Source organism: Streptopelia decaocto (assembly GCF_964273445.1).
Source record: "Streptopelia decaocto genome assembly, chromosome: 5".
NCBI classification, from domain to species: domain Eukaryota; kingdom Metazoa; phylum Chordata; class Aves; order Columbiformes; family Columbidae; genus Streptopelia; species Streptopelia decaocto.
In genome coordinates, this window is record NC_138659.1 from 18,226,008 (window position 1) to 18,240,902 (window position 14,895).

A 14,895-nucleotide genomic window follows, 5' to 3' on the forward strand; every position below is an offset into this window, starting at 1 on the left:
TAGTAGACTGAATGGCTTAGATGATACTTCCCTGATTTTGAAAAAATTTCACCACTTCCAAACGTGTCTGATTATGAAAATAAGTTTCGTTTCTTCTCAAAGATAATTTTTAATTGGTATATTTTAGCATATCTGTGCAGTGGTGAAATTTCTCTCTAGGTGAAGCATCTACTGTCAGGAAAGAGTACTCAAATCACAAATTAAAGTAGATATCTGTCTCTTGTCTAGAGTGTTTTGTCTGTGTTTTGACATTCCCTTGGTCTTGGATATTTCACATTTAGCTTAGTGGTTTCTGAGTGTCCTCAGTTTTAGGCATACAGGCGTTTGCACAGTATAGAGCAATGGTTTCCAACATTTTTTGTCACATGTCACCAAGATACAGATTTCAAAGTCCTCGTAAGATTTTTCTTTCATAATTGGGGAGTTTTCAGTAGGCTGAAATGTGATTGGCTATGAAAGAAGGTATTTATATAATGTCCTAATTGTGAGGAAACTAGAAGATAGAATGTGAGCTCATAGAAAAGGCAGATGGCTTATAAAATGGATAATGTTGTCAGAGAGAAGCGGGAGCTATGGCAGGCAAAACACCAGCCACTTTCATGTATGCTCAGTGATATCTATGTGAATATTTAAGAATGAGCTTTGATAGTCAATTATCCCTGAATAAAAAATATCTGATTGCATACATGAATTCTTCCTTTTTTCTGCAGTTACAAAGTTAGGAGATACAAGAGATCTAAATTCATGGCTGACATTGTGTTTGTTTACTCTAGTAATATAATTGTTCTGATATCCTTAACTAGGATTTTTAATTAGTAACTGAACTGTGGTAGTCAGTTTATAACTCAGCACTTTTCCAGATATTTATCTATAGCAAATTCAGTTTTGTATAGCTCTACAGTAAATTAACCTATTTTGGCAAAGTTTAATGGCCCTATATGTCAGTCAAGGCTCATCTAACCATCCATAGAATTCATGGGATCATAGGACAATTTAGATTGGGTGAGAATCAGGAGGTCATCTGGTTTAAGCCGTTGCTTTGCCTTTAGCTTTCAAGGGCAGAGAAGAAGATGATGATGAGAGCTGGTCTACAAGCTTCCTCCTATGTCAGTCTGTCTTTTTGCTTAGGGCTTTGCATTGAATCACAGAATTACAGAATGTTGGGGATTGGAAGGGACCTCAGAAATCACCTAGTCCAATCACCCTGCCAGAGCAGGAACACCTAGATGAGGTTACACAGGAATGTGTCCAGGCAGAGAAGGAGACTCCACAACCCCCCTGGGCAGTCTGTTCCAGTGTTCTGTTACCCTCACTGAGAAGTTCCTTCTCATATTTAAGTGGAACTTTCTGTGTTACAGTTTGTATTCATTGCCCTTTGTCCTATCATTGGTTGTCACCAAGAAGCGCCTGGCTCCATCCTCATGACACTCACCTTTTACATATTCATAAACATTAATGAGGTCATTGTGTCTGTTGCAAGTGGTATGCAAATATATAAAAAGAGTCTATACTTTTAAAATGTGTAAGGAAATCACAGTGAGTTTTCTGTATTTTTAACTTTTTTGTGTGACAATTTATTTTACAGAATAGACCTCAAAAATGACTGCTTTTTCCTTTCCTTTTGTGATGTTTTGTTTTATCTTCTTTTTCAGTGGCAAAGTGTTTACCTGTACAAGCACCAGAAAATGGAAGAATAATTATGACTGGTGCATTTGAGCTGGGCCGAGAATATTCCTTTGGCCAGGTTGTGAATTTTGAATGTAATGCAAAATACAGGCTTGTTGGATCTAGAGAAATAATTTGCTCTTCTAATGGAAAATGGAATAGTGATGTGCCTCAGTGCCAAGGTAAAAAGGACACTGTTTATTATCTGTAATTTCAAGTTTTATTCTCACAGACTTCTAAGGACTGGTTACCATATGGGAAACTACAAAGCTTTCACTTTAATCCACAGCAATTAAGCATAGTTTGTCTGTAAACAATCTCCATTGCATATATACAGAAAAAGTAGGATAAGAAGGAAAAATTGGAGACTATCAGGTGCTAATATAGTCATAATGGACCATCTGTTTGTTCCACATTTTGTCTACAAGCTGTATGTTTTGCCAGGCTGCAGTCAATTTCTTTGAAACTAGCTTCAGTATGTCACTATAAAATTCACTTCAGTGTTGATTTAACCAAAGTAATTACAATTTTGAATCTATGTGAACCATGTTTAAAAAACAAGTATGATTTTAAAACACTCATATTGTTCAGGTATATAAAGTACAAAGAAATTATGATTTTTTTTTCTTTCTTCAGGCTAATGTTTTTTGACAGGTTAAAAGGTTAATTCATGTTTAGTTTTTACAGAACCACAGAATCACAGAATAGGTGAGCTTGGAAGTGACCTCTGAAGGTCCATCAAAGCAGCCAGCTAGGGCAAGGAAGCTTATGGTAACAGTAACTGTTAAATATTCAGTCCATCAAATTTCTTAGATTGTTAATATGTTATCAGATTGGGAAGTCAGAAGAGCTTTCAGAAGAGCAGTACATATGTCAGAATGTCAGATGCATGTATGGATTTTTCAGAATTTCAGCACTGCATTTTGCTGCTTTGAAACCCCCATTTATTATAATTTGAACAGCATAAAGTGGGATTATACACAGGTGCTCATAGCATTTGCAGGATATCGTGAATTTTATTAAACAATGACAGTTCCACTGAGCTATATTTCATCCTAAATATAAAGTAAATCCAGCAAAGGAATCCAAGAGAACTCTTTGATGTCCTGCTCTGTGCCCTAGAAAACAAAGCCTTGAATATTTTCCGGCTTTAGGAGTGCAGTTTTTGGAAACTGCAAGATCTTAGTGGTTTTATTGGATTTGGCAAGGAGCTGGGGATGCTGAGCACAGTATCACCTCAGTTTTCCAGGTGGTTTAATTCTTTTTTCCCTGTTGATGCTATGATTTAACTAATCGTCTACTGGCTATGAGAGCACTTTAGGTTTGCTGGAAATTACAAGGAATGAAATTATCCGAAAAATGGAAAATCTTAAATTTCAGCTAGCCTGGCTGTTTATTTTAGACTGTCTCCTGCCTTATATACTGATTTTGAGATCCATCAAAATCCAAAGCAGAGGCCTCAAATCTGTTTCATGAACCAATTTGCTATTGATGCTGCACTACACCGTACTCTACCTGGCATCCATAATCAGGTCGTTGAAGAATTCTCAAATACCTTTCAAACACTTTCTAAATTAAAACAGTTTTGTGAAGTAAAATTAAAAAGAAACTAACATAAACAAACAAATAAACAAAAAGAAACAACCTAAATTTTATTCCCATAGGCTTTTATTCTCAGCAAATAAAACCAAACAAAAATAGGCGGCTTTTGTCTTCCTCAATTTCAGAGATTATCTGTGATGTGCCAGAAATTCCACATGGATATGTACATTCTCCAAAGGAATCTTACAAGGAATCTGAACAACTCCGGTTTGCCTGTGATGAAGGATACAGATATGGTGAAAGAGCAGATGTACGATGTACTGAATCAGGATGGAATCCAACCCCCTATTGCACAGGTTAGCCTCGCCTAAAGTTATTTTGCGCATGTGTTGTGTTTGGAAGTAATTTCAGAGATTAGTAATGACAAAAGTTAGTTTATTCATAACAAAAGAAATCCATTCACATCTGACTAATGTTTCATGAAGATCTGGAAGGATTACATGTTACAGGGACCAGATAACTGGATAAGAATTTTCCATGGAGACCAGCAGCAAAAACAATTAATTCAGTCTTTTGTTACTTTGATGTAGTTAAATAGGTCTATAAAGCAACAGTTGCTCTGTTATACTTCATAAATTAGTCTGTCGCTAAAATACTTCATGCAGCATTAGTAGCTGTTATTTTCTTTTTTTTATATATGATTCTGAATGAGTGGGCAGAATATAAACCATTTGGATAAATAGGAAGGAAAAAGCTGAATCTCTTTACCTTCAACAAAATACTAAAAAATATTTTAGCTAAGGAATGGAAAAATCAGATGCTAAAAAGAATACTTAAGCATGCAGGAAAAGCAACAGCAACAGAAGTATTAATACCACAGAAATTAAAACTACAGAAGGAATCTGAAGCTTTTAATGGCATGGGAAAATTAACATTTGAACCCAACTTCTTAGAGAAGTGATACGGTTTTTTAAGTCCTATTGTCTTCACATCAAGTCTTGATACCTTTTTAAAGAATGTTTAACATGAGCATTGGCTGTGCTATATGTTGGAAGACTGGGTAAAGAAATGTTTGTTTGATACCATAAGAATTGCAGCATTATTAATAAAACTGGGAGAATAGTCTTAGCTTGATGACCTACTGCATACCCTTTCAGAAATGACTGGAAATTACAGAAGTATCTTTCAAAGTATCTTTCAAATGAAAACTTAAGTTTGTAAGCTGCCTTTCAAAAATTCTTCTGAAATAGTAAGATGGTGTTGTAGGAAAAACAATCTGAAGTTGACATGGCCATTTCCAAAGGAGTTCAAGCAAATGTGGAGTAGTTGAAATTCAGGATAAGTAGTCCATGGAGGACCATAAGTGTCTAAACTGAAAATTACAATGGAATTGTCGTGCTGGATTATACATAAAGCTGGAAACAATAGCACTTTCTCTACAGCCATTGTGTCAAGAATTGTGTACAACATAGATTTGAGGTTCACTAATCGTAAGAACCGTGGACATGAAGTAATGTGTAGACAGACCAAAGTGACGCAGTGTGTGAATCCTGCAGCTGTTCATGACCCTTAGTCTAGGATGAAGACAGCAATTTTTTAAATGTCATTAGAAGTGTAATTGCTCAACTGCATGGTGTTCAAGCTTCCCATCAGAAACTGCCTGATAATCCCTACAAATTAGTATATTTATAATGCTGAACTCCACCTTGCTTTCTAACTTCCAAATGCCTTCTGAGCAGTTAAGGTGACAAATCCGTAGTTTCTCAGACTAGTCATGTTTGACATCAGCTCTCTGGGTCATGGATTTTATTTTAGTTTCACTCAACTACAGCACTTAAAGATTATTATCAAAGCTTGAAATCCTGCAAACAGAAATATGCATGTTATGACCCAGTTGCAATAGTTTGATGTAAATTTGGGGGAAATCATTGGTGCCTTGAATTGTATTAAAGAAATTGCCAAACACTTGAAACTGGAAAAAAAATGTTGTCAATATGGTGACATTATAGGATGTTTTGTATCACCCACCTTCCTGGTACCTCTTGCATAAAGATTGCTTTAGAAATAGAGAGTTGTCATTCTTAGTGCCCATCCAGTTCTTCACCTTTCTGCTTCAAGATTAGTGATGATATTAATTAATATACATTGCCTACAGTTTAGCAACATACTGTTTTTGAGAAGTGCCACACAAAACATTCTTGCAGACACTGATCTACTGGGCTCTGATACTTGGGGCATTTTCAGATGGTGATTCTGGATCCTACTTGACTCACCACTGAACGCAAGTGACTCAGCAGTACATGCAGACAGCTGATTGACCCCCCTTCACTCCACAGCAGGACCACCCACAGTTACCTTATAGTCATCCCCTCCCAGCCCTGAGTGTGGTGGTGGTATTATCTAAACTGGAAGTTAAAATAAGAAAAAAAAAAAAAAAAAAAAAAAAAAGATAGGCTCTGGTTTGGAAAGAATGTTTGCCTTGCTTCTCCGAGCATTGAGAGATCATGAGCTTCTTGGAATAGCGTTGTCATTCTTTCTCAGTTGTTAAAATACTTCCAGTGTCAGTGCAAGACGCTAATCTTAATCACAGAGCCTTTGAATGATCGGTTCCTAGTTTAGTAATTTTTTTCATTCAGGACCTGCCAGTGAACCTGCCGTCCTTTGGGACAGTGTGAGAGCTGTGAGTGAGCCCAACATAGGTCATTTTGAGCTCAAGCTGTGGAATCACCTGCTGGAAAAGATTATTCTAATTCAGTTTGATCACCTCTAGTTCTTGCTCCAGCCATTCTCTTTGCAATTAAGTTTTAATCTTCTAATTATCGTTACATCAGTAACAGCAGTCACTTTCCTCTTATAGAACCATAGGTTTCTAAGAGTGGGAGAGTAATGTAACCTTTTCTTTGCCCTAAGAAACATGTTTTTAACAATTTTATGCAGTTATGGTCAATATACCACATAAATGAGAGCTTATGCATTAAATATAAATGCATTCTTCAAATTCACATCCAATTTTTCTCTTTTTATTTAGAAATTGTATGCTCTCCTCCAAGAATTCCTTATGGGAACTTTAGACCTCAAGAAGACACCTATGTAGTAGGTGATATAATCACAGTACAGTGTAATTCTGGATATTATTTTAAAACAACTACTGGCAAAACCACAGCTGAATGCACCAAGAATGGCTGGGTTCCTGATCCAGGTTGTGTCCGTAAGTAGCTCTCATGAATGAAGACACAATATGCAGAGTTGTTGGAAATATCTTAGTGAAAAAGAAGTCAAGAGAAAAACTTAAAAATCATGAGACTTGAGAGTTGCTTATTCATTGTGTTTCTTCATGATGTAAAGCTTAATTTGATGGTTTAAAAAATCACCTGTAAAAATAATAAATAAATCTACATTTACATTATGTTTATAAACACAATATGTTTATAAACACAAGTATTACCATATTTGAAAAATTTTGTGATAAAAAGAGCTATAGCCAGCTCCCTGTCAGGAAGATTTGTGGTCCACCTGAGGAGTAGCATGCCAGTCAAGATAAGAGGGCATAGTGAGTGTTAAAATTTTCCAAAAAAGGCAAAATATAGCTAATGATTGGAAGATATCTTTCATCATCATTATCACAGCTTTAGATTTTTACTTGTAGTTGTATGTTGGTACATCATGGACAATCAGTTGTCAAGCATGTGTTGATACTGTTGGTGTTGAATTCTATTTCAAGAGAAGCCGTGTGACTACCCAGTTATTGAAAATGGCAAATTAAGTAATTCATTGGAGTACTACAGAAGCTACTACTTTCCGATGAGGTTTGGGCAGCATGCTGATTACCACTGCAATGATGGTTATTCAACCCCAAGTGGACAGTACTGGGTTCAAGTAGTCTGTTCTGAAAGGGGCTGGTCTCCAGAGCCAAAATGCCTCAGTAAGTACATGTCTGCTATATTTGCAATTCTGTTATAATTATCAAAGTTCTGTGCAACAGAAATTGTGCTGATGGAGCACAAGGTGGAACAAAGAACAGTTTGTTAAAGTAGCCCTGCTTTAGTTGACCCCTGGAACTGCACTCCAGACTCTCAGAATATCAGCAGAGTTTGAACTGTCAGCTGGTGACACTCTGCAGTGTGTAAGGCTGAAATGATGCTTTTGGATTTTGGAGCTCCTATATGCCTACAACTATCCATGATATTAAGAAACACATAGGAAAAGTTTATTTTCTCTAGTTCTGGATCCTGTGCATACACCTTCTTTCATCTGCACACACAGCCGCACACACAAACAGAGAGTTTCCACTCTGTGTAAATACGTTCTTCCTTCCTTGGCTTGGGTACTTCATCTAGAGGTTCCTCTCTGACAACCATTGCCTGGTCCCTTTGGATAACCTTTGGAGCTGAGAAGGTGGCACACACTCTTGCAATAGGTCAGATACACTGACTTAAGGTTTAAACTAGAAAACAGATTTAAAGCAGTGAGCTGAGGCCTCCTCTGCTAAAACACATGTGCATTCACAGTAAAGTGGTATGGTAGGGCTTGGCAAGTTCAAAGAAGAGGTTGCACTTTCCCTGCTGCCCTCAGTGGAGTGGTGCTCAGTGTAGGAAACGAGTGGAGTTTGTCTCAGAGGAATTCCTTCAGGCATCTTCCTCGTGTCTGGACTCCTGGGGCACAGGATGCTGGAGAGCCTACATGCTTGGGTGCTGCTAAAATCTCATTTGCACAGAGATATTAACACCTCCTGGAGGCAAATGCTGAAAATCACTCAGGGCAGACATCAGCATTCCAGAGACAGAGCAGACAAACCAGAGCTGGTGTACATGATGCTAGATGCACAGAAGTTAGCCAGCCTTGCTTATGCTCTCTAGGTAAGTGATATTGTTTACTAGACCACTTCTTAGCACTTTATGTAGTGACTTGCACTCCTGTTCATGTGATTCGTTTACCTAAGGGCGGTGAAACAAAACATGCTTTCATTCAGGTTTGAACACGAAGGTCTTTTTGGATTAGAAGGATACAGAAAGATGCCAGGAGGCTCTATTTTAGTAACTGTCTTTCTAAGAATTAATTTTTCTCAGTTCTTGCTGTACTTATTACTGTCGTTGAATGTAGTTACCTTCCTTCTTCAGAAAACTGTCATATCAGACGCCTGGAAAATGGTTACTTCTCACATAACAGGAAGTCCATTTACAAGGAAGGTGAAAGAGTTAAGTATGTCTGCAATGATGACTATTATACTGAACATGAAGATGGGGAAGTTACATGCACAAAGGATGACTGGTCACCTCCTCCAAGATGTATCCGTAAAAGTGAGTGTGCTTGTATTTTGCTGAGGTTTATAGCTAAAACCAGTAAATCCATCATCACGTCACCTACATGCATTGCCACTGCTTAGCAGCTCTAAGTCTGGGTGCTCTACAGCTGAACCAGAAGGCTGTGATTCTCTCACCTGGCTGATGCAGCTCTCATGTCCCTGCATGCTGCTGAGGTCAGTCACTACACAAACGTGCAGAATGTGACCCTGTAAGATGTGTACATGTGGCTAGTTCAGATGTCCTAGAACGTAAGCTCTGATCTTCAGTAGTGAAATCTTGTTGTTACATAGGTGTGCAGTAGTATAATAAGTAGTGATCATTCCCCTGGCACAGCCTATCTGTAATTTCTTGTCTTCTTTCATCCTCTCTCTGTCCCATGTGATCCCTGTTTCTCTTGCTTCCTTTCCAGTTGGCATCATGCTGGACGAGGGGAGGCATGGGAAGGTTACCTCTCCTAACTCTGTTTTCAGCTTTTGTTCCTGACTCACATTGAGCCTGGTGTTGCTAGAATGTCTCACAGGAACTTTAAATACTTTAGGTAATGATTCCATGTGGACAAGATAAATAATTCAACCTAACTTTTCTTAGATTGTAAAAATATTTTTTTAGGAAACAATCCCACCCTGACATAGACACCGACCACAGGATGCTTTGGACCACCACCCACTGAGATTTGGACGTAGCAATGAGCAGGCAAAATAGAATTTTATGATTCCTAGTGTTAGGCAATCTTAAACATTATTTTTTGTGTGTTTATACCAGTAATGTGAAATTTAAACTTTTCAAGCTGTTGCACAAATGTATCATTAACTCTGCTCCCAACATTCAAATACATCCTCTAATGTTCCTCAAAGTCTTTTTTGTGTGTGTGTCTTTATTTACTTGACCCTCTAATGTGCAAATATTGCTGTTTGTTGTAGTGTTAATTTCTTAAATTATTCTGTGAAGGAGTTTGTTTATTAGGAAAGAATTTAGCATACTGTAGAAGTTTTCTTTCAGGATACAGGACCAGAACTTGCAACCAATACGACTGTTTTCCATCTGTTTAGACTGGCTTAAACAATGTATTCTAAGTGATGTTAAATCAGTTACAACATTGGTTCTGTCTGCATAACTGTTTTAGTGTGCAAGAAGGGGTCCCTTGGTACACACCTGCTTTAGGGCTGCACCGTGTGCACTCTGAATGGTTTCTCTTTGGTAGAACAGAGGTGGTACCTGCACACTGTGGTGATTTCTGGCGTGCCCCTCCTTGCCAGAGGGACAGAGGATCCTCTTTATGCATGCCCAACATGAATTTCATTTCTAGTGAAGACCAGGTGTGGACACACAATTTTGGAAGCTTACAGGATTGCTGCAAATCAAACCTTTGTCCATCCCTGTTTGTGCTGCATGAGTTTGTAACTGTGAAATTTGGCTTTTCATGTTCCACTTGTCCCCCAGGAAGAGAGCTCAATGCAGAAACAAAACTTCATGTGCTCCTAAAAGTGTTCTAAATCCTATGGCTGTTTCTTTTGTCCCCCTCCTTCTGTGTATTATAAGCATGCAGTTTAGCAGTGTTTTACTTGGAAAAAAATCTGTCTATCTCTTTCAGAACAATGCCGGAGTATCTATTTTGACAATGGTTATTTCACCTCGCGAAAGGAAAAATTTCATTTACAGGAGAAGGTGACCTACAGTTGTCTTACTGGCTTTGTAACTCCAGAAGGACAAGAGAGAGGAGTGATACGGTGTCAAGAGGATGGTTGGACTCCACCTCCAAAGTGCATCAGTGAGTAGCATAAACGTTTCAGAGGTCCCTATCATTGCTGGCACAGGCGTGATGCCCTGTGTTCTCAGATTTTTGTCATCTAGATTGGTAGTTTTCTTATTAGGCAAAGAAAGACTAAAATAGAGGACTGATCCTCCAGAGATTAACCTTTCTGGGGCTCAAAAAAATAAAGCAAGAAAACATAAAGGAAGTTAGTAAGGCAGGAAAATATCTACTGTCTTCTAGGTGAGTTTTGGTTTTGGACCTCTAGCACAAAGTAGATGATAATCACTGTCCTCTCCAGTGATTCCTACCTGATACAAGGTACATATCGGCCCAATTTACTCCTAATTCTTCCTCCTTTCACACTTGTGAGGGAAGATTTGCGAAGAAATGCCTGTGAACCAAGGGATTCTGCCAAGAACTTTCTTTAAATGTGAACAAATTAGAGAAAAAAGGGAATAATTGTTTGGAAAGATGTTATCACTATGCATAAAAAGCACTATGCATATGTCTACCCTGGTGTTAAAAAGTACATTTGTTAAAAACACTAGAGTGCTTTTTCCTGAAAATGCCTCAATATTGTTGTTGCCTTTTTCTTCTTAAACTTTCCTTCCTCTCCTGAACAGGGGTATAGGATAGTAAAAGAAGAGACTTAATCTTCCTTTGTTATGATACCGAGGCTCATAGTATTGACCAACTTCAGCTGAGATATATATATCTATATCTATATATCTATATATAGATATATCTTGTCCTTTTGTTTCAGACTGCCTTTACCAAGGATTTTGCACCTTTTTTTCTGACCTCCTTACAAATGACCGTGGGGAACAGGAGTACAAACTGTTTGTTGTGACACTAATAATAATAATATGTAGTATAAGGAAAGGAATGAAATCTGAGGAAGAAATATTTATGCTAGATATTAGCTCTATAAACAGTTCTGAAGAATAATGCAATAGATATAGTATGAATATGCTACATATGATGTTCTACATTCATATTCTGGCAATGCAGAATTTTTGATGTTTCAAAAATACCGAGTAGTTCAATAGACTAGCACATACTAAAGCACCTACAGAAATGATGGTTCCAAAGGAAAATGATTCTGGATCACAAAATGCTCTAACTTTGTTTTATTCCACAGAATCATGTCAAACACCTCATTTGGACATTTTGAATTACCATGCAAATAGAACTAATTTCATACCTGAAGACACAATTGAGTATGCATGTTTGGAGGGATATCAAACTGCAAATAAGATGCCAGTTGGTACCTCGAGGTGTGGCATAAATGGCGAGTGGAGTCCAACACCCCAGTGCTTTGGTGAATATTGTTGTGTTTACTAATCAGTGTTAACTCTGTATACACTTTGTGAAACTTTTTTCTTTAAGGCTTTCTTTAGTTGTCTTCTGATCATTAGTATTTCACGTACGTTTTAAGAGTGTACACTTTATGCTAAAATATTTTCTCTTTGTAGCAATAGAATGTGACATGCTGACATTGCCCAATGGAGATTTTTCTCCCAAGAAGGGTAAATACCACAATGGAGATGTTGTGAAATTTACCTGTGCAAACAGTTATGTGAGAGTGGGACCTGCCTCTACTCAGTGCTATTACTTTGGATGGTTTCCATCCCCACCAGCATGTAAAGGTAATTCTTCCTTTAACTTTATTGTAGTAGAAACATATGAAAATACCTCGGTCCTGAAGACTTCCATGGGCACCTTCTATAAGCCAGTCCTGCTCCCAAGAAAAATTATCCAATCTTCATCTATAAAAGGGCAGAAACTGGTCCTCTTTGCATCATTTCATAGTGTTTTGCTATTTTATGTGAAAGGTTCTGAACAGTTGAACTTACAGTGTTGAACCTTTTGTTAGCTTTAATTATGCCCATTGGAGTTCTGCAAATAACTGAAAGTGAGCTGCTAAATGGCTTGTGCAAAATTTCACTCAGGTTATTGACTATAACATATGAAAACTATTTATTATTCAAAAAGGCATAAATAATGTGCAATATGACAGCCAGGAGAGATTAATGTAATTCTTCTCTTACTGTATTGTAAATGTCCTAAGTTTTGCTACTGCCTAATGTTGACACCCAGCAGATATTGTAATCTATGTTCCTTTTTATGATCACTTGATATTGGGGGGCGGGGGAGTAAATAAAATTGGAGATGACACAGAGCTGGACTCAAGCAAAGAAATTCAGTGAAAGGTTTTCCCTGTGATATGCCTCAGCTTCATCTGGTAGGATGAACAAACTCATGCAGAAGGGAAGCTACGTGCCTCTATTCTTTTCACCTTTATAAGGACAGAGCACAATTTCTTGGCATCTGAAAAGAGTTTATTTTACTGGTGCTATGCCCTTTCATGACACAGCTCAAGAGGTTGAAGGCATCTCATATTCCTTACCTTACCTCCCCCCAGTTTTCTTGTTGTCTTCTGTGATCTTATCCTTCTTTTTGCTCACTCTCTTTTACATTTCAAACCAGGTATATTTCATATAGTTGGCCCTTTAGCTCAGGAACATTTTAAGCTCCCTTAACAAGAGTTTCATTCGCTACATCAGAAGTTAATTCCTTTAATATACAGTACATATCACGTGCTGGTTGATTTTTATAACACAAGTTATAATTGCAGAATTTTCACCTTCAAAAAAAAAAAAATTAAAGTTTTCATCTATGTAACATCTTTTTTCTCTTAAAACTGGGTTGGTTTTATAACACACTTCTTTTATCATAGCAGGAAATTGACAGTGCATGGAGGTAAGAGATTAGAGTGAACCAGCACCATGCATATCTGTTTGTGACTTCCAGCCCAATGTGAATCCAGATATTCAAAGGCAATAAACCAACGACCTGTATAACCTGTTCTACAGATATTTCTTACCTTTAAACAACAAATTCAATTTCTTTTGTGTTGCACTTAACAAATAACTGTGCTAAAAGGACTGAGTGCAGAGTATAAACGTGATCTCTTGATTTCAGTGAATGCCAGAGGCTGTGGACCTCCACCCGAGATTACCAATGGAAGTATCGCTGATGGCTCTGTGGAACGGTATCGGCATGGGGACAGAAAGCAATATGAATGCAATGTCGACTTTAAATTGGTTGGATCAAAGGAAATAGAATGTGTTGATGGACAATGGTCATCTCCTCCCTCTTGCATTGGTAATCTATATAACTCTTACTTTTGAGAGGTCTATAATTCACTGTAGGCTAATACTTCACAGCTGTTTTCACAATTTCATATTTGCAGGTAGAACATGTTATGTTCAAAATAATTTTACAGGTTAAAAGTAACCAGACACTATTTGTAAAGCCCAAACATTATTAGTAGTATAATTGAAATCTCAACAATCCAGCCACAGTTTTTGAGTCCAAATCAAATTATTATAGAAAGAGAAAGAAAATTAATATGTAATATATAAATAATAATAATAATAAGTACATAAATGTACAGAATATCTAACTAATACAAATAATTTATAATATATAATTACAGTTGTTATACACAGACTTTGTCTTACCACTTTTTCCGGTGTTATTCTCACCCTTCCACTGTCTCTTTGGGTCCTAAAGTCAATGGCTTCAGTCTCTGGTGTTTTGGAGGGAAGCTGCTGCACCTTATCAATACCTCAAGTAATTGACTGGGAGGAATAAGATATTGATGATGATGATTTCCTCTTTTCCTTACAGAATCTGCTTGGGGCAATTTTTAGGTTTGCCCTTTTTACACTAGTCTGCAAGTTCTGAATTAGATATGTTAAGTGTGTTTTAAATATGTTAGGTACTTGTTCTTTGTCTTTGTGTTACCCTAAAAACCAGTTGTCATCAGATCCAGGTCTAAGCTGGTCTTCCGACTCACCAAATGCATATATAGTTACTTTTATTTAAGTTCTTTCAGCTATTCTTATATGACTCCAGTATTATTGTGGAATACTTCTGCTCTTTTTCAACAGAAGACGAAACGCCATGTGGATCACCTTCCTCTATTCCAAATGTTGTTCTTCAGCAGGAAGACCAGGCCCAGTTTTCACATGGTGATGAAGTAATTTGTGGATGTAAACAGGGCTCTGGCCAGTCTAAGGCTATGAGAATAAAATGTCGTAGTGGAGAATGGAAGCCTTTACCTCTTTGTGCTGGTAATCTATTTCCATAATACTTCAAATAAGAGTGTAACATAGTTCTGCTCAAAATTTCAAGGACTTCAACAATCAAACCAGGACAATATGTAGGCAGAGATACTAAGTTTCAGCCATCTTAACTAAGTTATTTTTACTTATTCCTCTTTTAAATGTGAACATATCCTTCATCCTAGACAGACTCTACACCTACAACTTTATAAGTGTTCTGAGTAGGTTTGGGGAAGGAAAAGGACACTTGCACAGTGGGTAGAATAAAGCATGGGGATACATCTTTGGTGTATAGTGGCTTTTATCCATTTTCCAGTGTTCCTTGTCCCTTCAGAAGCCTTGGGACATGCCTGCAATAAAGTAGTGTGCCTGTTGCTTTAATTACTGCTAGGTTTGTGTCTCTGTGTGCTATTTGGCTTTTTAAAAATCCTGCTGTGAATAAGCCTAGCACACTGTGGCTACTAATATTGCTTTTATTAGTAGCCACAGTGTGCTAGGC

General features: G+C 37.5%; 1 protein-coding gene across 3 annotated transcripts in view; it reads left to right on the forward strand.

Annotated features, from left to right (window-relative positions):
- The window catches only part of CFH (complement factor H), a 30,955-nt gene that overhangs the window by 7,589 nt on the left and 8,471 nt on the right, over positions 1–14,895 (forward strand). For 2 of the 3 annotated variants that reach the window (XM_082052971.1, XM_082052973.1), the window contains exons 5-14: positions 1,653–1,847; positions 3,393–3,563; positions 6,236–6,415; positions 6,929–7,129; positions 8,325–8,504; positions 10,102–10,278; positions 11,405–11,584; positions 11,739–11,912; positions 13,249–13,431; positions 14,223–14,405. In XM_082052971.1, the coding sequence (XP_081909097.1) occupies positions 1,653–1,847; positions 3,393–3,563; positions 6,236–6,415; positions 6,929–7,129; positions 8,325–8,504; positions 10,102–10,278; positions 11,405–11,584; positions 11,739–11,912; positions 13,249–13,431; positions 14,223–14,405 (1,824 nt within the window). The remainder of the gene's footprint in view (positions 1–1,652; positions 1,848–3,392; positions 3,564–6,235; positions 6,416–6,928; positions 7,130–8,324; positions 8,505–10,101; positions 10,279–11,404; positions 11,585–11,738; positions 11,913–13,248; positions 13,432–14,222; positions 14,406–14,895) is intronic. The other variant, XM_082052972.1, reaches the window with a different exon arrangement.